The 23,350-nt window shown below is 45.7% G+C and overlaps 1 protein-coding gene across 1 annotated transcript in view; it reads left to right on the top strand.

The window, feature by feature from the left end:
• LOC119175108 (activating signal cointegrator 1 complex subunit obelus) overlaps nucleotides 1-23,350 on the top strand; it is a 526,436-nt gene that overhangs the window by 491,213 nt on the left and 11,873 nt on the right. The window contains exons 36-37 of the mRNA XM_037426343.2: nucleotides 1,035-1,143; nucleotides 6,417-6,664. Of these exons, the coding sequence (XP_037282240.2) occupies nucleotides 1,035-1,143; nucleotides 6,417-6,664 (357 nt within the window). The remainder of the gene's footprint in view (nucleotides 1-1,034; nucleotides 1,144-6,416; nucleotides 6,665-23,350) is intronic.

The following is a 23,350-nucleotide window of genomic DNA, read 5'->3' on the forward strand; positions in this document are numbered from 1 at the left end:
CACACTTCTAAGGCCCCGTGGGGTTATGAACATTCTGACGCCACCGCTAAACAACATTTTACCATAATGCAGAGCCTGCATCGGCGTTCATTGTTAATCGCTGCTATTGTAGCTGAAGGGGCTGGATTTACTTATGTTTAAAGCTTCAATGCTCTAATATTGATGATGACTTGATGTACTTGATGGCAGGCAAGAGAGAAGACAACTCAAGGATTTTTTTTTTCTGCATGAAGTATGGTAACTTGCAAAAGAAGTTGTCACCTTTTTCTTAAGCATACTGTGGACGAATCATCTTGTTAATATTTATTACGATTTTCTAAAGCGGTTTTGAGAGTTGCAGTGCATCAATATAAGCCTTAAAAATACATATTTTTTATTTTGAGTTATCGATATATCAAACTATTCGCGATCCCATTCAAGTTTAATATATCTGGTATCGACCGTATATGCAACAAACTTAAATCTAAATCAAGCCAGTAGTTTACTGAACTAACTCGTGATGGTGTTATTAAAAAGTAGGAAATCAGCTGCCTTACGAAGGCACCGCCTCGTACAAGTATTTGGGATGAAACAGCTGAAACAAGTGGCTCAGACTTCTCAAGTTGTGCGGTTTAATTTCCCAGCTGACTGTTTCAATGGTGAAGTTATTGCACAAACTTGCAAAATCAAGCCATGACTGGTAGCTAAAATTTCCTTTATGAAAAAGTTGAGAAACAGGATATGCTCTGGCATTTTGTTGGTAGGCTCTATCTAAAGGTGCCATGGTTACACAAAGTGTTAAGCCAGTGCACTTGATCTCATGCTCAATCACCGATAAGGTTTGTGAGTGAGCATGTACTATTAGCTTTCCATGGCAGCTTGTCACTGGCCACTGCTCTTATGCTGCTAGGCACAACAGTCTTTTAGAGAGTCGGCGACCATAGTTTCTCTGCGATTTAGATTCTACATGACGACTCCAACATTGTGCCAAGTTGCTGCATTTTGTTTTATTTGCATTGACTAGCTGTGTTAATGCTGCATTTACTCTTGTGCAGGTGAGGGATGCACTGCTGAAACTTCCTAGCCAGAGTGTCCGGATCAGCATTCAAGGATTGTCCTCTTCAACTTCCAAGGAGTGGATGCAGGTCAAGCTGCAGCCTCTTCGTATGTAGCAGGCGACTCATGTAAACCTCGTGTTACTAAGGCATATCATCCACTGCACTACCGTATTGAAATCGTATTGTCTACTATATGGAACTATTCACAAGTGCCAACACATAAGCTTGTGCAAATAGTCAATTTTAGGTTCCAAGTGAATAGTGATTTTGGTTGAATACTTTCGAATTGGATTCGAATAGTTTATATCACACACTTAAAGACAAATGGGCATATTTGCCATTATCTAATGAACCTGTGCCTTATTTTTTTTAATTGAAACAAGGCTTGTGCAAATGCCATTTTGTCAGGTCAAAAGAAGTGGAAACATTGTGAATAGTAGCAGGATCTGGCTTTCAGTAGAATGCAAGTGATAAATTGTATAATTTGTCGAGTTTTAAAATGTGCTATGCCCAGAGCATATAAGCTGGTATAACAAGCTTTTGAACTTAAAAAACGATGAATCGATGCAATTGTAATACACTCATTTAACTTTGAAGTTGAGCTTTATGGCATTATGGATTTCTCCTGGTTAGGTTTTTCACGGCTTAGCGTTTATTTAGTGCAGTGAGACCATCTTTACAAAGTGTTACATGCGAATTAGTATACATTATGTGTTTTCACAGCTTAGCACCCCCCCACTCTAGTGAAACAATCTTTACAGGATCTACATGCAGACTAATGTACATTTATTTAATCTTGTTTAATAGTTGAAAAAATCAATAGTTTAAATTCCAATCGAAGCAAATTTGAATAGTACCATAGTATTGTGTTGAATATTCGAAGCATTCGAATGTTCACCTAAGTCTGATTGGAATATCTACGGCTACATTGAGCCCCACCACTGTGGTTTAGTGGCTAAGTTACTCGGCTGCTGACCCGCAGGTCGCGGGATAAAATCTTGGGTGCGGCAGCTGCATTTTCGATGGAGGGGAAAATGCTGTAGGCCCGTGGGCTCAGATTTGGGTGCACGTTAAAAAACCCCAGGTGGTCAAAATTTCCAGAGCCCTCTACTCTGGCGTCTCTCATAATCATATGGTGGTTTTGGGACATTAAACTCCACATATTGATCAATGGCCACTTTGAGCAGGAATAGTTGGAACATTTCAGACATCAAACATGTGGTAAAGTAATTCCCATCTTCAAGTCTGGTGAACGCTCATCGCCATTAAACTATCGTCCCATCTCATTAACCGGTACCATTTGTAAACTTCTTGAACATATAATCTACACCCAAGTAATTAACTACCTGGAAGATCATAACATTATACATAAATATCAGCATGGCTTTCGCCGAGGATACTCATGTGACACGCAGCTCGCCGGCTTCATTCATGACATACATTCAGCTCTCGACGGTGGATCCCAGGTTGATGCTATTTTTCCTCAACTTTTCTAAAGCTTTTGACCGTGTCCCTCATCACCGGCTTCTAACCAAACAGTCTAGGCTTTACATTCACCCTAACATTTTGGCATGGGTAAAAGATTTCCTTTCTTCTAGAACACAGTTCACGTCCGCTAACAATTGTAACTCTTCCTTCAGACCAGTAACTTCTGGAGTCCCACAGGGTAGCGTACTTGGTCCACTACTGTTTCTAATCTACATTAATGACTTGCCATCCTGTGTCTCATCCCGAATTAGAATTTTTGCTGACGACTGTGTGATTTACCGAATAATTTCCTCTGACAATGACCGGAAAGCTTTGCAAACTGATCTAAATGCTATTAATGCATGGTGCTCATCTTGGCTAATGACCCTAAACTGCTCTAAAACGAAGTCTACGTCTTTCAGTAAACACGTAACCCGGATTCCTACCTTCTACGTGTTAAATAATACTACTGTTGACCTCGTCTCCACTTATAAATATCTTGGAATTCATTTGCAACCTGATCTGACATGGCACTACCATATAAGACTCACCCTGGCGGCTGCTAACCGGTCTTTTGGATTTCTCAAGCATAACCTTAAACAGGCTCCTCCTAACATACGCAAACTTGCACTTACCACACTAATACGTCCAAAATTAGAATATGCATCAGCCATTTGGGATCCCGAACATGCTTACATCATAAACGACATTGAATCACTGTAACATCGTGCCGCTCGCTTCATATTTTCAGATTATTCACGTCATTCCAGCGTCACAGCACTAAAACGCCGAGCGGAGCTACCCGAACTATTCCATCGTCGCAAACTTGCACGCCTATCACTTTTCCATAAACTTTATCACCACGTGTCACTTCACAGCGATTTCTTCGAGCCACCTGCCGTTATTTTTCCTCGCCGCGATCACCCCTACAAAGTTAAACGCTTAAACTGTAAGTCATCTGCTTTTTCCAAGTCATTCATTCCGCGTACCACAATCGATTGAAATAATCTATCATCACACATTGCCTTAGAAGAAAACGCCACGAAATTTCAAGAGCTAATTCAAAATATTAACATCATCTAACTTTTGCTCTTTTACTTGTTTTTTCCCTCTTTTCTATAACGTGCAGAGCACACGTGTAGTATTTTTACCTTGATTCAGCTTATTTGAGCTGTGATGAGTGAGTGTATATTTTTTATTCGTTTTTGAGTGTACGCTTTATTTGTTTTCTTTTTCCTTTTTTTTTTATCAAGTGTATTGATTATTTTTTCTTGCATTTTCATAGGTTGTTCACTGGGTACTTATCTGTATTCCAATGATTTGTTGCCTATTCTTTTCTCTATTTTTGCTGTCTTTAGCAATTACTTGTTATAACATATATCTCAACCTTAGTCTGTATTTAATTTGAATTTTTTTACCTTTTTTTCGTTTTTGACGTTTATTGTTTGTAATTTTGCTCATGTAACCCCCCCTATGTAATACCCTCTCACGAGGGCCTTTAGGGGTATTATGAATAAATAAATAAATAAATATCACGAAATGCCCCAAGAAATATCCCATGCCTACTTTGCCCCACACCTACTTTGCCCTAGCTGGGTGGATGCTAATGCGCGAGAAGGGGCTTGGTGGATGCTTATCTCGTGGCAGGGACAATCGTACGTCTTGGCTAGCCTTGGGCTTCATCGAAGCGATTCTGTTGTAGTTACCGGGCGCACAAATGTCACTGAAATTGTTGCACAGTCTCTGTTTGTGAAAAGGGTGCGCTTTTCAGACACAGCGAAGCAACAACTGAGAAGCTTATTCTGCCCCGCCGCGGTGGTCTAGTGGCTAAGGTACGCGGTTGCTGACCCGCAGGTCGCAGAATCGAATCCCGGCGACAGTGGCTGTACTTCTGACGGAGGCGGAAATCTCGTAGGCCTGTGTGCTCAGATTTAGGTGCACGTTAAAGAACCCCAGGAAGTTGAAATTATCAGAGCCCTCCTCTACGGCATCTCTCATAATCATATGGTAATTTAGGGATGTTAAACTCCACATATCAATGAATTAATCAAGGCGCTTAGTCGCATTCATCTGTACCTGTGAGTACATTTCGTGCGTCATTTGTTTGTGAGAAATGCTGGGCACGTTTCAGTCTGCTTGCCATTCTATGCGTAACCTTCCAATTGGTTGCTATTGTGTTCATTGCTTCACCTTTGTGACAAAGCTGGCTTTTTTTAGGTTAAAAGCTTTTAGTACTGGCTCATATTCTCTAAATATAGTAAGTTTTAAAATATAACATATTTTATAGGTTATCACTTGCATTTTATTTGATTACGTGAAGTCAAGTACTCTTTTTATTCAAAGTTCTTTTTATTTTCCTCGAACCAAAAAGAACGGAGCTTACATAGCATTTGTTTTAGTATTTTTAATATTGTGCAGGTAAGTTTGCACATTACAAATATGTCTGTTTTTATAGATATTATGTGATATACACTATTGGAATTTAATTTGAATAATTTTGAACTAAATCACCATTCGCTACCAACGTTAAGTTCAATATTTGCACAATAGCAAAGTTTGAAAAACAGCTTTTGCCGCAATAGGAGAATGTGACGGTGCGAATCATAATGAAAATCTGGAGGGGCCACTGTTAATAGTTCGAGTAGTAAAATTCCAGTGCGAATTGAATCAGTGGCGAACACTGTTGTAAAGATATTTAAATTCTGAACATTCGCATTTCTCTGCAAAAAATATTTTACCAGAACCTCCGATGATATACCGTATTTACTTGCATAATGAACCCATCCCCACATTGATCCTTGAAAAAAGGGGAAATAAAATAGTTTTTTAAATGTATCTGTTCATTTTATTTTGGTATGATAGCCAGTGCCATTAATGATCGAAACAATGTTAAATTAACCTATTGTATGACGAAATAGCAACGCAATGAAAGCCACAGATAGTTATGCAATCATGCTAAACAGTTGCGAGCAGCGCGAGCGCGGACGATGTTAATTAAAATTTGAAAGTTGCACCTTGTACGACAAAGCTCCATCTGTCGAATGCAGCAGAAACCTCTTTGTTGATAGTGCCACGGAAACACAGCGGCCGTTGGAACAGCGCAAAAACAAAGTGCGTGGCGTCCAAAATGGCGCTCGCGCTGCGTCTCGGACTTATGCAAAGCGCAACCGCACCCACCGTGCCGATAGCGCGTTGTGCATCCGCAAAGTCTAATACAATGTTTGTGCGCCGCCATCTGACGCTGTGTTTTCGTTGTTTGGTTTGTCGTGTGAACTTAGTTTGCACACTTGCTGCGCAGGGCGCGTTCGGCCGGTACGCTATCTACATGGCTGGTTATTAACAGCATGTGCTGGAGCATTGAAACTGAGCAACTTGACAACACTTTGGCGTCGATTCATGCACTTTTATTACAGGACGAAACAAAAAGAGCTTCGGGCTACAAAAAAATTTTGTCGTGCATTTGACGGGTCAAAACAAGTAAAGTCATCGGCCGAAATTTTCGCTGTTATAACTCCCGTGACTTTTTTCTCCCGCGTAACCCTCCTCTTAAATTGGCGTCAACTTTTTTGAAAAAAAAAAAAAAAAAGGTGGGGTGGGTTCATTACGCGCGTAAATACGGTAATGCGTATCCTTAAACAGAACAACTTTCACCCTACCCTAGTATATTGAGATGGACTTCGAGTAAAATGGGAGCCATTCAAAAAAAAGTTAGTGCTTGAGATCCCACTACTTGGACTGTAATTGCTTTACATAGGCCATAAGTTAGCAGTGTGGTATTGAATAACACTTATCTGTGTTGATACTAAATGCACTATAATTGTTATGTTTATGTGTGTTCCGAATACTGTGTTGTTGAGAATTACAAGTTCTCTTTGGAATAAAGTCTTTTGATGATGCGTGCAAATGTTGCAGAGGGTCCCGTGATGGACAGCCATTGGCTGCCGGTTAGTGCTGGCAGCGAGTACATGCTGCTGGTGCAGGTGAGCCACCGGGACCAGCGGCACTCGGACGGCCGAGCAGGCTCCAGTGTACAGGCCCTGGCTCCTCATTACCCGAAGCCTAAAGACGAGTCCTGGTTCCTGGTGCTGGGGGACCGCGAGCGCAAAGAGCTTGTTGCCCTCAAGCGCACCGGCAGCATGCGGGCCTCCTGCCGACATCACGTATGCTGCTTTTAACTGCTTCTATGTAGCTGCTGCTGCTGCTGACACTTGGTTGGCGTTTTGGTCAAAGCATTTTGCTTGCCTTGTTTACCCAAGACACTTTGCCGTCACCTTTGAAGGTGCTGGTTTCTTTGCTGCCTCTGAGCACTTTCAATACAAGAAGAAACAGGCTAAGGCGTTGGTGGTTTGGGGTTTTATCGTTAGAAAACTATTTAGAACAAATTGGTGGGACTCCTAAGCATTATGTGGTTCATATTGTTCTGTACACCTTACATGTGCTTCGCAGTTTTGTAAATTGTGAATGACAGATCGCACTGCTGCAGCTGCTGTCTGGCAGGGATGTTTTTGGAATAAAGTCCGAGTGAATGAATGAATCTGAACTAGAACAAAAAAAGTTTGTTTTACTGCAAGAGTGAAGCAATCACTGCAATAGCGAAAAATTGAAATGTCACACGAAGAACAAGATGCAGCACTGTTGAAGTTGAAGGTGTGGGGACCTGAGGCGCAAGCTAACAACCTGCCTCCAAGCAAGCTACCCAACCTGCCTCCTTCCTGTGTGTTTTGGTTTTCAAGGTCGCCCTCCCGCTGCATCCTCACCTCTCTTTATCACAACTCTTTGCCCTTCTCTCGCAAGTCTGCTCTCCTCTCTTGATCACAACCCCTTTCCTCCGCTTCGCGGCGCATGCTACGCTGGCTCGAATTAGTTTCGTTTTCTGACTGGAAATGGGCCCAGAGCTGTTCCACGCGTTTTGGCATGTGTGTCGCGTGTGCGCATCTTGCTCGCTCTTGGTGTTGCGTGTATGGTCATGATGGCCGACGGGAGGACTAGCACGCTTTTTCCTGCCGCTCAACGAAATGTCGAAAGTGTGACCGCTTGGCTTGAGCGTAATCCGTGCGTTAGGTGCCACGTTGCGGAGCGCTTGGTCATAGCTGTTGACCACCTGGCAGCCAACTTGCGGCTTCGGGAAGCCCTGTATTCAGCTGTGAAGATAGTGAATATTTTGTGGGCAGCGGTGACGGCTGCATGCGTGCGAAACTGTTTTCGCGAGGCCGACTTCGTTGACGTCGGGCCCGATGCTGAGCCTAAAGCTTCCAAACTGCGGCGGCAATTTGTGGCAGCGCGTCGTCAACTCTGACCTGAGAGAGCAGGTGGGACATCCGTTGTGATGGTTTAATTAACGCCGATGATGATGCTGACACTGCGAAACTGTGCACGGATTGGGGCATTGTGAATGAAGTACATGGCGAGAGTGATTTAGTGGAATCAGATTGCAAGAACGACGAAACTTTGGAGTCAGTGCCTCATGCAGCTTATTCTACGGGCCTCGGCGAACGAGCACCCTGTCGTTTTAAATGAACTTGAGACCGCCCTTATCGCGTCTGCTCTTCGAAACACGTGCATCACGGACTTTTTGTGGCAAAAAAGTTTGTGTTTTCACTCGCAACTTTTTTAAAAGCTGTGTTTCTTTTACTACGAACTTCGGGATACAGCGGACGGATGCCGCGTCACGCTCAGGTTGGTTATAAGCGGACTCCACTGTATACCTTCCTCTTGAGGGAGAGTGGCAATCTACCTGTCATGATTTGAGAGTGCTTGCCAAATGTGCTGCACCCCATTCTTATTCTTCTAGTTAATTTAATCTCGTGGTTAGGCTCCACAGTTATTACCTGTCCTAAGTACACATAGTCTTTAACAACTTCAAGTACACTATTATCTATCTCGAAGTGCTGCTCTCTTTCGAGGTTGTTGCACATTACTTTCGTTTTCTGCAGATTAATTTTAAGACCTACCTTTCTGCTCTCCTTGTCTAACTCCATAGTCATAAGTTGCGATTCGTCCCCTAAGTTACTCAGCAATGTAATATCATCGGCAAAGTGCAGGTTACGAAGGTACTCTCCATTAACTCTTATGCCTAACTGTTCCCGTTCTAGGCCTTTAAAAACCTTTCGCACCACAACAAATCATCGGGGGGAAGATTTCATGGTTTTGAAAAGTGTTTTGGTCTCATATACATTTCAGTGCAGTTCATGACTTTATCCAATGGAAGTGGCATGGTCCGTACGTACTATCTGTTTCTATGCTAATGAATTGGTTGACCCTGCTCTGGGTACCATCTTGATTCGTACAGCACACCGCCTATAGTTCGTGGACATTGCGAATAGAATGTAATTCTTTAAGCAAAAAGACAGCAGTGCTCTTCACGTTGTCTTTTTAAGAAATCGATAAGCGGAAGCAAATCTGGGTCACTGCGCTGCTCTTGTGAAATAGTGGCTGCATTGCCGACTCCCAAGAATGCGCTGTCAATACACTCGTCATCAATAGTGGCAGGCTCGATGGCTTACTGCGTGAGACAGTCTCCTTCAGTATGCCTCTTCCCTGATTTATAAATTGCGGTCACATCGAATTCTTGAAGCCGAAGGCTACGGCACCAAATGGCCACATAGGTCTTTCAAAGTAGTGAGCTAGTAAATTGAATGGAGATTGCTGACTACCTTGAATGAGCAGCCGTACAAATGAGGTAGAAATTTATGAACCACAGCGAGCCTCACCGTGGTGGTCTAGTGCAGACAGTGTAACAGGATCCGCCACAGGCGCAATGTCTGCCCCTACCCGATGGATAGACTCTGCCCTGGGTGCGGCGCCTTCAATCCACACAGAAATCACACATGGAAACCCAAATGTCGGATGTGCGGCAAGGATCGTGCCACCGCAAACAGAAACTGCAAAGCCAAGTATAGGAAGCCCTTCATCGTCAAGCAAAGACAGTGGGCCAAGACACAAGAAAACCAGAGACAAGCAACTCCTTCAGCAAAAGAAATGTGCCGCTCGAGATCGAGATCAAGGGGACGTCGAGGTACGGGGTCCACTTCTAGAGGCTCCACCCCTGTCAGGTCGTGGTCCAGGTCTGGATCGTAGTCAAGGGATTCGGCATACACAGTGAGCTAGGCAGATAAAGTGTGCTGGTCGCGACCGGCTGAGACTGGGGAGTCGGTTAAACACACTAATGAGAAACTTGAGAAGCTCAAAGGAGAAAACACTCGAATGGGAGAGATGATCGCACAGTTAAATGCCAAAATTGAGCAACTTTCGTGAGAGGGTACAACCGGGGAAAAAAAAGTGAAATTCCGATAGGTGAGGATTGCATGGAGGTAACAGCCCCCCCGCTCAATCGAAAAGCCAAAAGTCAAAAGACCATGGAATCTCAAGTCCCCAGGCAAGATCTCACTGAACAGGAAAGATTAGGTACTATTGAGAGGAACGTAGACCAAATACTAGCCATGATCCAATCGTTAGTCGAGGCCACGAACAAAGCGTCCATCGATATTGCAGCACTCACCGCCAAAGTCGAAGCAATAGAACGATGTACCAATAGTGCAATGACAACACCTACTTTACATGCAGGAACCAATGTGCAACCACACCGATAGCTATTCTACGGCAAGCTACTTTTATCCTTCCGTTACACGTAACTTAAGGTACGGACAGACGAGGTAAGGGACAGTTTAAAATCTGGCAATGGAACTGTAGGGAATACGGAACCAAAAGATATGTTCTTCGACAATGTATTAAGCAGAGCAATAAACCAGGCGTTCTTTTGCTCCAGGAAACGCACAGGTTTGCCAAACTGGCGGTTTACCAATCCATAAGCACCGGACGGGGCGACAATGATAGAATTCTCACGGCATTAGTTAGCAGAGAACTGACGATCAAAACTTATGACCTCAATGTAGAACATGATCACGTAATGACAGAAGTCATTCCTTGAAATTGAAAGGCAACAAGTATTTTTATATTAAACGTATATAGCAACCCATCAAATCGGTCACATAAGTTCAATAACCTCTTTAGGAAAGTGGTTGTGGTAGCGGGAGACGCTTCACTTTTAGTGGGCGGAGACTTCAAAAAGCTCCACACGAAGCTTGGGGCTATGGCTTCACTTCCCTTAAGGGCAAATATCTATGGTGAAGCATACAAAATGAGAACCTAACGTTAATCACTGAGCCCAGTGCGCACACGCGAATAGGTTCGAGTGCCCAAAGGGACACGACGCCAGGTCTCACTATGACTAAAAACACCTCAGGTGCGACGTGCATAACACTTTCGACGATCTGGGTAGTGACCACAGAATTATCGGGACGACCATACCACGCGAGATTGACGCAACTTGGTCATCAAATCAAACAAAACGACTTGTTGATTGGGACAAATTCAGAGAGACAAGACGACAGTCCTCTTTCCCACCCACATGGGGCATAAGGAGCTGGTGGGAAAACGTAATAAGGAGCGCCCGGCAGGCCATACAAGAAGTGCAGATGGACCTTCCTATTGACAGGCTAAACAGTAAGCTTGTACACCAATGGCAGGCGAAAAAATCACTTCAGGTGAGATGGAGGAAGCAGGGACACGAAAGAGGGTTACGAAAAAAGATCACGCAACTAAACAGGGACATTGAGGCTGATTGCAGGCAACTAAACAAGCAACAATGGAAAGAGATCTGTAGAGACATGGACGGGCAGCTTGGAGCTTCCCAAAAGTGGAAGTTGCTTCGGTTCCTTTTAGACCCGACAAATACCAAAACGGAACAGAGGCACACCATTTGCAAATTAACACACAATCACAAAGGAAACGAGGAGTAGTTAATCGAGGATCTAAAAGCTCTATACGTTGCACAGACCCCAACTGTGCGACACCCAGATTACTCAGGAAACGTAAATCTAATGCTAGACCAGAAATTCACCACGGCAGAGATAAGAGTGGTATTTCACAAATCAGTGTTATATCGGCCCCAGGGCTGGACAGTGTAACAAACCGCATGCTCCAAAACCTGGAGGAAGACTCCATAGAATTCTCAACCGAGTATATAAATGAGTTCTGGATCAGGGGCGAGATACCAGAGTCATGGAAAGAAGCCTCAACAAAATTAATTCCTAAGCCAGGCAAACCAATCAACAAAATGAACCTCTGGCCTATCTCGTTCACGTCGTGTGGGGGAAAGCTAATAAAGCACGCCTTCCTTTGTAAAGTGAACGACTACCTAGAGGATGGTGGTCACTACCCACATACAATGCTAGGCCTTAGACGAAACTTGTCTACACAAGACGCCATGCTGCAAATTAAGCACCAAGTACTTGACCAGAAATCAAGATTCACCCAGGCCATCCTTAGACTGGATCTCAAAAAATCCTTTAATAACACGGCACACAGCGCGATTCTATCTCAAATTTCTACTATAAACGTTGGAAAGAGAGCGTATACCTATATTTAAAACTTCTTGTCCAGCAGGAAAATGACAATCACCATAGATGATGTTAAATCAGACCTCTACGAGTTGGGCAGCAGCGGAACGCCACAGGGCTCCGTGATTTCACCAATGCTTTTTGATTTGATAATGCTAGGTCTACCAAAGGAATTCGATAATATTCCAGGAACTCATCACTCCATCTATGCAGATGATATTACCATCTGGATGTCCGACGGTAGTGATGGCTACATAAAGCTGAGGCTTTAAGAAGCCGTAGCCACAGTGGAGACATACCTAGAAGATAAGGGCCTTCGATGTTCTCCAGAAAAGTCAGAGCTCCTTCTATGTAGACAAACGCTTAGAGGCAGACTACCAAAAATATACGCAGGTTGTTGCAAGTACAAAGGGATTGCAGTCAGCACAGCTGATGGCAAAATCATACCCATAGTTCAGCATATAAGAGTCCTCAGATTGATCATTGAGTCCAAGGGAACCAATGGGAAAACCATCCACAATCTACAAACCAAGGTCGCCAACACTATGGGGTTAGTGCGCAGAGTTACATATAGACACCGAGGCATGGGGGAAGCCAGCGTCATTTGCCTAATACAGGCATTTGTAATTATCCATGTTGCATATGTAGCGGCTTTCCACAATTGGCACACCGCAGAGAGCAACAAAGCTAATGCCCTGATCAGGAAAGTGTACAAACAGGCCTTAGGCGTCCCAGAATATGCAAATACGGAACTACTCCTGAAACTAGGCGTTCACAACACGCTAGATGAGATTGCCATAGCCGAGCACATCTCGCAATTAGAAAGGCTGTCAGCAACAAAAACGGGCAGGAACATATTAGCGAAATTGGGTGTCACATACCACGTTCAGCACGGCGAGAAATGCGACATTCCCACGGATATCCAGTGTAAGACAGCGATAAAACCACTTCCTAAAAATATGAACCCAACCACGAATGCAGAACGCAGACATCACAGAGCAAAAGTGCTGCTCAAGACACATGGGAATAGTGAAAAGTCTGTTCGTAGATGCAAACCCGTACTCTAAGAAGAAAGCGCATGTTGCAGCGGCTGTAGACGCGACCGGAAAGTGCGTTAATCCCTGTACTGTCTTTATGACATGAATTGAGAAAGCTGAAGAGGTGGCCATCGCCCTGGCTCTCACTTCCACAAAACATAGCTTCATTCTGAGCGACTCACGGGTTGTAATTAGGAATTTTGCATGCGAACACAAAATTCTAGCAAGGAACCAGCGACTGATGGGTTCAGAAAAACGTAAATATCTAACCTTGTTCCCAACGCACACAAATGCAGCCACCAACAACCCGAACGAGGCAGTCCATGCGTTGTCGCGAGATTTAACCCGCCGCGCAGCCCAAGAAGTGCCCTCGTAAGGACATTCTGCTGCTGAAATTGAACCTGTATTAAAAGATAGAATCTCCAGCTACTCAGAAGATACCAAGTATCAGCGTGACTTGAAGCGTATTTTCCCTCCACCTCACCCAAAGTTAGATAGAAAACAAGCAACAGACTTGCGCAAATGACAAACTCATTGTTTTCCCAGTCCTGCTCAGTTCAGAATGTTTCCAGCAATTTACCCACACTCGATATGTAAAGCCTGTAAAGTATAAGCGGTTTCCCTAAGCCACATGCTCTGGGGGTGTCCCGAGAAGCAAACAGACTCTTCAGAACATCTTCGGGAGCACTAGCGTACAATGCTGCTCAGCTCCGAACTAGAAGACCAAACTTGGGCTATCTAGCAGGCCAAGGAGGTTATTGGGAGACAAGGTCTTCCAACCTCTATCTGAACGGTCTGGCCCGGACCAGCTACTAGCCGGTTTTCACAATAAAGTTGTTTCATTCATTGGGCATCAGGGAAGCAGTTTTCTCACAATCTCTCTCGTCGACCTCTATCTGCTAGTAGCCGCTTCGCCGATTCATTGATGAGAAACAGTGTGCATATATGCAGCCTATCGAAAGAGTAATCTATGCATGGCAACAGGTAGATGTCTTTCTTTATGACTGTTTAAGTTTCAATAATCTATATAGAAACGCAAGCTGCCGTTTTTTTTTTTTTTTAACCAATACCCTAAGGGATGGCCGAGGCCTTTTCGAAGGCTGTATGACATTATCTTGGAGCATCTTCTGTACTTGTTTTTGAATCTCCTCAGCCCTGCCGCGGTGGTCTAATGGCTAATGTACTCGGCTACTGACCCACAGGTTGGGGGATCGAATCCTGGCTGCGGCGGCTGCATTTTCGATGTAGGCAAAAATACTGTAGGCTCTTGTGCTCAGATATAAGTGCACATTAAAGAACCTCAGGTGGTCGAAATTTCTGGAGTTTTTCACTACGGCATCTCTTATAATCATATCGTGGTTTTGGGACGTTAAACCCCACAAATTAAATCAATCATCAATTTGAATCTCCTCGTGTTATTTCAGAGCCACATGGTATGGACTTTGTCGGTACGATCTCATGTCTTTTTCAGCAGTGATTTGGTGCTGGGTGAATGGTGTTTGCTCGACCTTCGTCGTACACAAAAAGACAATCTTGAAACTGGTGTGTGAGCTCTAGTAGGCACTGTTTATCCAGGGGTGACAGGGTAAAGCAAATGTTGACAAAGGCGTCGAGGCAGCGACAGTTGTGTCGTCTGGTTGCAAAGTGAAACAACTCCTGGCTTGGTCTACATTGTGGTACTAGTAGGCCATTGTGTCGTCCTTCTGGATGTTACAGTGCTCGTTGCTGAAGTTGATGAGGAGCACTTCTGCCTGCCCATCAGTTAGTGCCAGTGGGCCTCTCATGATGGAAACACCTTGCATAAGCGATAGCGTGACTGTTTGCTTCACTGTCACATTCTAGGGACACGGCCACTGATATAACACAGACACAAGGCAGTAGGATCTATCAGATCATTAGCTACACGCAAAGGCAGCAGTTGTTTTTCAGTGGTGGCGTCAACGTACTGATGGGTGGAAAAGGTGACCATGCTCAGGGATCGTGATGACAGTACCATACTCTCACAGAAAATCTATACCCAATATCAGCTTTTTACAACATTCACATAAAATTACAAAAGCAACAATGATGCTGGAACCGCCGATTAAGAGCCGAGCGGTGCTACCATTGGGATCATTAGCTGCCCACAAGCACTCCTTATGCTCAGTCCACTCCACAGCTTCTGGACTTTTCCAAGGTGATTGGCAAGCTCTTGTTGCATAATAGAGAAGTCAGCGCCAGTGCCAACCAGTGCTGTTATGTAGTGCCCGTCTATGATAATGCTAAGACCAGCTCATACATATTCGTCAGCATTGGTACTAGTAGTCATCATCGTCATATTGTCTTTCTGTAGAAGTTGTGGGAACCGAGTGCGCCCTTTCCTTTTGATGCCTCGCTTGTGTGCTAGCGTGAGAGCTGGCCCTGAGAGGCTCGAACGTTGGAAACAAAGCCACCGTGGTTTCGCCACCAAGACATTTTGTCTGGCGGGAGCCGTGCGTCAGTTTTCCCTGCCCGGAGACGCGCGTCCAAACTGTGGAGTCTAGAATTGGCGAGCGCCACGCCACGCTCTTGGAGTGAAATGGCACAGTAGATGCGGTCGGAACAAATCAAACGATACACACATTATTTAACCAATTTAGAACGATGATATCGTCCGCCGAATTATTATAACATAAATTGTGATCAACACGCCAGGACATCTTTACACAATATTACCATACACTCCAAAACATGACAAACACAATAACACACCCAAGGCGGCGGCGTCAACGCTTGACTTACCACGAGGGCCCTTGACGCGCAACCTGCGGTGCCACACACCGGGGACCCACGCTAGAGGCAACCGCTCGCTGCAACCACCATGCGCAGAAGAGACCAACTTATTTCTCTCTCGCTGCTACCAAAGCTTGTCGCCCCTGGCGCTATACCATAATGATGATGACAGTGGTGACCAACACTCGCGAACACAATGCCACCTACCGCCCGGTAGTTGTAACCCGAAATGCGGCTTTTAGGCGAGACATGTGTGCCACGCAGCGCAAACAACTTTACAGGAGGTGTCAGCACCCCCACAGAACATGCTCGGGCAGCGCATCTCCCCGTCGCGTCACCCTAGCACTTGTCATGGTGCTCCAACGATCCTCATTGGCTGCCTATGACAGTTTCTCTCATGGTACCTTGCTTTCACCCAGCACTCACCAACAGCCGGGCAGATTCACGCAGGCCTGCATGAGAGTTAGACGCGCTGCTTCTCGGCGGCTTCTCGTACGCGCGCTCGGGTGTTTCCCTTTGTGTAATAGCCCTAGAGCCTGCTGGCAATTGTACACATGGTCATTCTTACAGAGTTCCCTGCCGTTCGCAAGCCTGGTATAGTTGCACTGCGCTGTATCTGGGGTAAATAAACCCACCCGCGTTTGTTGACAGCCTGCCTCGAGTGCCATTTTTGTGCCGTGTTGGAAAGTCCACGAACTTGGCCGTAGCGTCTTTGTGCAGAACAGCAGTGGAAAGCATGGCTTCCCTTCCAGGTTGATTCATAGGGTAAGCCTTCAGAAACCTACCTCCACAAAGTAGGGAGGTCTTTTTGGTGTTTGGTGATTGGCAACCTTGCCCTCGGAGGCCGCAGCAGTTACCCCCATATTCTAGAGCGTCCCTTCACTCAACGCTTCACCTTCACACGAGAAAGCCGATAGGAGCGCCGTCTCTAGGCACGGCAAGTTACTGCAGATCAGTGATAACCTGCTGTGATTCTTGAGTGGCGCAGCGTCATTTTTAAGCCGAGCTGTGGCACAGTGCTCAACTCTGTCAAGTGAAGGGTGAAAGCCGAGTCGAGGACCGTTTGTGAATATGGGGGTTAGTTTCCCTGGCTTGGGCTAGGGAAGCGGTTTCTGATGGCTTCGGCGTAACTTTGGCAGTTTGGGAAAGTGTGACCTTGCGCAGGTGAGGGAGATTGCCAGCGAAGACATGGTGATGAAGATTGGCCGGTGGCCAGCTGATAATCACTGTGGTCATGAGGGTCTTCAAAGTGAAGAGAATCGAGACAAGAAAAGTTTCCAAACCCAGCTTCTCGAAGGTGGCAGGAGTGGGAGATGTAGCCTGGTTTTCCGCAGTAGAAACTAAGTGGTGGACAGTTGGCAGTGCACCACAGGTTGGCTCGGCAAACTGGTGGTTTTATGCAGGTTCCCGTTGCCACCAAGGCAAGATAATGAACCGTGGCTGAAAGGGTGCTTCTCTGAGGAAGGTAGAGGACGAGGGACATCTTCAGCATAGGTTAACGAACGTGGCTCAGGAGGTGACTCGGCAGATGGAAAGGCTTGCCACAGCTCCTGGCTCACAATTTCTGCAACAAAAGTAACTAGCAGCTCGGTTAACAGAATTCTGAGGGCTCGCAGCTCTTTTCTCAGGATTTGCCTAATTATTTGTATAGAGATGTTTCGAAAACGGCAGCATTCTGAGCAGCGATACCTACTGCCGTGTGGTCGGGCAGGCGGTCAAAGTGGCAGCATCGTTGCCGAAGTGCCTGCTCAATGACAGTCGGCTCTTTTATAAATTCATTGACTGTTGTGCGCAGATCTTGTACAAGGCCGGCAAAGAGCGGTTTCTTAACTCCCCGCATCAGATGATGAATTTTCCTTGTCTCGGGCGTGTCAGTGTGGTTAAATAAACAGTTCATATTCTATGCGAACATCGCGACGGTTTTGTTCAGCTTTTGCACGCGGGCTTCAATCAGATGTTGTGTGTGATCCTGCCGGTGCGCACTTGAACGCCTCGAGAAGCTTTTGGCTCGAGTTGTCCTATTCCAGATTCAGAAAGTAGCCTCCCTACTCTCATACCATGTGCGAGCGCTATTTTCCATCATGAAGTAGGCATGGCCAAGCTTTTCCTGCGCGCTTCAGCGATTTACTACAGCGACCTCTTCGAACTCGTCGAGCCAGGCCTCAACATCCTCATACGCTTTTCCACAAAAGATTTTGAGAACACGAGGAGGCTCAAAAATCCTCGAGAAGGAAAAGCTGTCTGGACAAAATGGAGATTCGCAGATCTTGTCGGAGCTGCCATGCTGGTATGAGGAGGCACAGTCAAGAACTCCGTACTTATGCCTAATAGGCACCAGCTGAATCGAAGTTGGGGCTCCAGGCTGGGTGTACGGTCTTGAACAAGGCTTTCCTGCATAAGGTTGCAGGCTCCAGCACCTTCTCTAATGTCACGATGTGAAGGCGGAGGTCGAATTGAACAGGTAAAGAAAGCAGCAGCAGGTCGGTCTTTTTATTGCCACACGCCAGAGTGTTAATCTTCCGTACTACGCCAAGAATTTCTATTCAGAGACAAGAAAATTCTCCATTTTGGAAATTTTTCCTGCGAACGTTGACGAAATTCCCAGCATATTTCTCAACACAACAGTACTAATTTTCGCCCCCATCCACGCGCACACATTACACGTGTCTCATGTGGTGACTTTTGAAATCATGACTAGCCTCTCTACTGCCGCACAACAAAAGCATGAGTTTAAATATTCATATACTGTTAGCGCACTGCACATTGTGGGCTTGTCTAACACAAAAGTGAGCTAGAAATCGCTCTGAGTAATAATCAGAAACAAATCCGAAGCGCGATGCTTGTGTGGTGCATGCGCCAGAACTGAGTACAGCAGATGAAATCGCACTGTGATTGCCAATTATCAATTGTCGTAGGAGAATTTAATTGTTTTGAAAATTCTCGTAATATCACTAATATTCTTTTTTTCCCTCTGGCTCAAAATGACAGGCGGTAATTCCCCAAAAAAGAAAAAATTGTCTGCATGGAACATCACTGTTCTTCTTTCTTGTTAGTGTGCTCTGTGTAAAGCGTGCAGATGCACGTCTGCACTGTTGTCTTTGTCTTTCTTGTAGCATATACATAGCAATAGGTGCCTGAGTGTTTATATATAAGTGCTTATGAAACATTCTTAGGGGATTAAATATAATCAGAAGATGCCTCACTACAATTTTGGGGCAAGCTTGGGTCAAGTAGTCATGCGCTTTCTGACTGCTGTAACAGAATTTCTAACTCGTGTTGCTATCACATCGTAGAGCCACACTCGAGGCTTCCGTAATGCCTGCTTTCGCTGCATGTCAGTAAACTAGGCTCAGTTGTCTCTTGTGAACTGCAATCCATTATACTGCACATGCAGTTATCCCACTCCTGCGCCAACTGCGCCAAAGTGCGCCATCCTGATAACATCAACAGAAATTGCACCAAGCTGCGCCAATATCGAAAATGAAAGCGTTCTCATCGGCAATAGCCACGCCGATGCATCAAAACTTTTGCACCTTTTTCTCGAGGCCACCAAAGTCACAATCATGTGTCTATAATTATTCTGCTCAATAAAGAGCTGTTGTGCGTGCATCCCAATTAATCTATGATGCTATGTTTGGGGCCGACACAACTTCTTTTGTGCAAGTCTTCTCAACAGCAAAATGCCCTCTCCGCAGTGGCTCGTGACGTCTAGACCAACTGTGGCGATGATTCATCGGCGGACATCGTTCATTCCAAGAACACTGCTGATAGTTGCATGGCACATAATTGAAGCAATTTTCACTAATAACTTCACGCGTGCCACCAGAATGTCTGCCACGTCTACATCTATGCTTTCTGTGCTTCGCGTCCACACAACAGCATGTGAACAGTGGAAACATGTTGACACTTTTCCTCTAATATACTTTATTCTTGGATATTCATTCAGAAGAGCTTTTTCATAATGCCTTCCACCAGCGCATCCACGTTTGTAATCGCTATTACGATAAAATCCCAAAAAAAACCCTGCCCTTTCGAACTCGAGATTGCTAGGGTCGGAATACAAAATGTTCGCGTGCTTTTGCATGCTTTATTATGAAGTGTCATGTGATTATTGAAAGCATGCCTCCTGGTTGGAGCAGCCACAATTCATTATTAATACGTGCAGCTTTGAATTGTGAGGCCATCTCTGGTAGCTCTTGTCAGAAAGGCGACTGTGAAACGGCTATGCCATGTTACACATATGCCCCTCGCTTTCGAGGGTCAGTAGCTGACGGTTAAAAACAAAACAAATTGAACATCATGGCATCGCATTCATCGCTTTGTTTTTTCTTTAGGTGTGGGGAAGGCTGCGTCACTTGAACGATGCAGCCGCTGGTGTGGGCTATATCTCGAAACATAGTGAGACTGCTTGTAAACGTTCTGTGCTACTAGCCTTTCTGTCGCGTTTAGATAACTGACACCACGAAAACCGCTTTGAAAACTTGGGTAGTCATTGTCTCTTGAGCCAGTGTTCTGTTGAGTTATGCGACATCGCGTCCGAAAGATACAATTTGTTAGTTTCACTAGAGCTTTTAGCAGTTGCTTTGCCAAAAATTGTATAGTTATACCTAATAATAAGGCTTGATGTCATTCGTGAGAAGTGCTAGAGGCGGTATTGCCATTTCTAAGGTCCAGGCACTTGCAAAAACTTGCTGCACACATGGTGTCAGTATCCGCGACTTGGTGACTAGAGACCCACGGAAGATCCCTTGCATGCCGATCGCCGTACAGTTGAAATCAGACTTGTCTAGAGTGCCCAGCCAGCCGCTCCAGCAGATGTTTTCTTCAAATATATGTAAAGAGAGATGCCGTAATGCAACCAAACATGGTCGTACTGCGTGTTAGGCCTTTGTGCTGTAAGGTAAGCATAAACGGAAACTTGTAGCTAACGTGACATAGAAGGTGCGGCCAACAACAGTGTTGACAGGCATGCACTCCACTGCTCTAGACCAGTAGTGTGATCCTATCTGTACAGCACGAACGGCACGTACAAACGGACCTCCGAATTGACGTGATGGTGTGAACGCCTTGGGATCAAGGCACAGTGCACACCCCTGTAAGGCCGTTCTAGAAAACGAACCACTTTCGCTTAGTCAGTTCGCGTTGAGAGTATACGGTTGAGACAGCTGGTAGAAGGGTATACCAGCTGTGTTTAATGCCTGCCAAAATAGCAAGTGCGCCAGCAATCACACCCTTTAAGGGGGGACGCGGGTCTTAGAAAAGTAAAAAATGGCCAAAAAATCGATTTTGAGAAAAACGCATTTTTCGAATCATTGAACCTATAAGCACCTCTCCTCAAATTATTAACGCTAAATTCGATAAAAAAATAGGTTAAAACCTATTTTCAAACCATCACGGGAGTCGCAAAACAACCCGCAAAACAGAAAATTTGTTCGAACTTCCCGCGCGCGCTGCCAGCGAAGCAGTTGGCGCATCGGCGCCATCTTGGGCTTGTTTTGAAGCTGGTTCCTTTGTGCACGTTTTGCAGGCTCTCAAAATGGCGTAGCTCCCACACAACGACTGCCCTCCCCCGTTTTGCGAAGCCGTCTGCCGGACCGCTGATTGGCTAGAGCGTGCGCGCGCCGGCGAGCCCCCCCGTCTCGCGCTTACCATTGGCTGGCGCGGCCACGGTTGCTCGCTCTCCTTTTTTTTTTTTTTCTTGCTCCGTCGGCGCCTACTCTCGCACGTGTTATCTCGTCTGCTACCCGCTCGTGTACCGACGTGGCCGACGTAAACGTCTTTCTGCATTTCGCCGGCATGGCTTGGGAAGCTCGCCTGAAGAAGAACACTCGTCAAGCTTTCGGCAGGAAACTAAAGCGAGCGTGGAATGCACGGCAGAAGGGAGCGGCCTGCGCGCCACCGAGAACGCCGGAGATGGCCGAGGCAGTGCATTCTGATGACAACAAGCTGTCGGAAATGCCTGTTATTGCGGAGGCAGCACATTCAGACGACGACTCGCTGGCGCAAGTGCCTGTTATTGCCGAGGCAGCACATTCAGACGACGATTCGCTGGCGCGAATGCCTGCCGAAGCGGTGCACTCTATTCGGCCCAGCTGCAGCACTTCGTCGGATCATCACGTCAGCGGATCGTCATCCGGCACTACTGGAACCATTCAAGGTCGTGTCGACACGACGTTTTACTCTGCGGACGAGTTCGCCGAGTGCTCCATACGTGCGGCGAATTTAAAAGAGTCCCAGGCATCGCAGTGCGCGACAGCACGAAAGTTTGAGCTGCTGGACGTTCAGCTGGAGGTCGACGACAAAGAAAACGGCACGCAATTTGCCATTGTTGATATAGAAGCGATAGACTCGCTATTTGGACTTCTCTCCTGCCCCGAGTGCGGCTCAAAAAGTATGACTTTCTCCAAGTGAAAAAGAGACTATGGGCTGTGCTCAAAACTCGTGCTCGCATGCAGCAGTTGCAACTTTCGCGAAGAACAATTTTTGTTCACCGAGAGTTGCCGAAAATAGCCAGGCCAAAGTAAGGCCTTTTGAAGTGAATTTGCATGCCATGAAAGCGATGAATACTATTGGCAAAAGGGCAACAGCTCTGACGGACTTTTTTGCCGCGATGAATATTTCGCATCGAGGGCTTCACCAGAAAACATATCAAAGCCACATGAAAATCATGCGGGAAGCCTGCGGTGCGACTGCTGCCGAATGCGAATCCACTAGCGTTGCCTGCGTCAAAGAACTCTATGCGGAGTTTGGCAATCCACCGGGCAACGTCGACGTCATTTATGATGGCACATGGCTTACCCGGGGACACAGCTCCCATATCTGTGTTGATTGTATAATTGAAATGTACACTGGTTTAGTTATTGATCACGTTGTACTTTCAAACTTTTGCCTGGGCTGCGCCACTGGACCAAAGGAAGATGAGGAGGGACACGCTGCTTGGCTCGTCCAGCACGCCCCTGTGTGCCAGAAAAATGTTGACTGCAAGGCTGGCCAGATGGAAGTAGAAGCAGCCCTACGCCTCTTCCGACGCTTTTTAGAAAAGCATAAGCTTCGGTACACAACAATGCTTTCAGATGGTGATAGCCGAACCTTTCATGCCCTCACTGAAGATGAAGTTTACGGATACATAAAAGTTGAAAAAAAAGACTGCATCAACCATGTGCACAAACGAATGGGGGCTGCCTTACGAACGCTCATCGAAAAGAAAAAAGCTCAAGGTGGGTCACTTGGCGGAAAAGGTAGGCTCACTCAAGACAAAATAAAGAAAATTACCTCTTACTATGGCTATGCCTTGAGGAGCCACAAGAGTGATGTGCCAGGCATGAAAAAGGCTGTTCTGGCCACACTAAGGCACATGTCATCAACAGAAGACGAGGCACCCAAACATGACCTCTGCCCTGAGGGAACAGATTCATGGTGCAAGTTCAACAGGGCCATAGCCAATAGTGAGGTGCCTCCACCGCACAAGAACAGCCTGCCCGATTTCGTCTGTGAGGCATTAGAGCCTGTGTTTATGAGGCTTAGCGACAAAGCATTGTTGGAAAGGTGCAGTGATGGGATCACCCAGAATCCTAGTGAGAGCTTACACGCTACAATTTGGCAACAAGTCCCCAAGACCACCCATGCCTCACTGCGCAGCGTAGAAAGAGCAGTGGCTGAA

The sequence above is a fragment of the Rhipicephalus microplus genome, chromosome 5, assembly GCF_043290135.1.
Source record: "Rhipicephalus microplus isolate Deutch F79 chromosome 5, USDA_Rmic, whole genome shotgun sequence".
NCBI classification, from domain to species: Eukaryota; Metazoa; Arthropoda; class Arachnida; order Ixodida; family Ixodidae; genus Rhipicephalus; species Rhipicephalus microplus.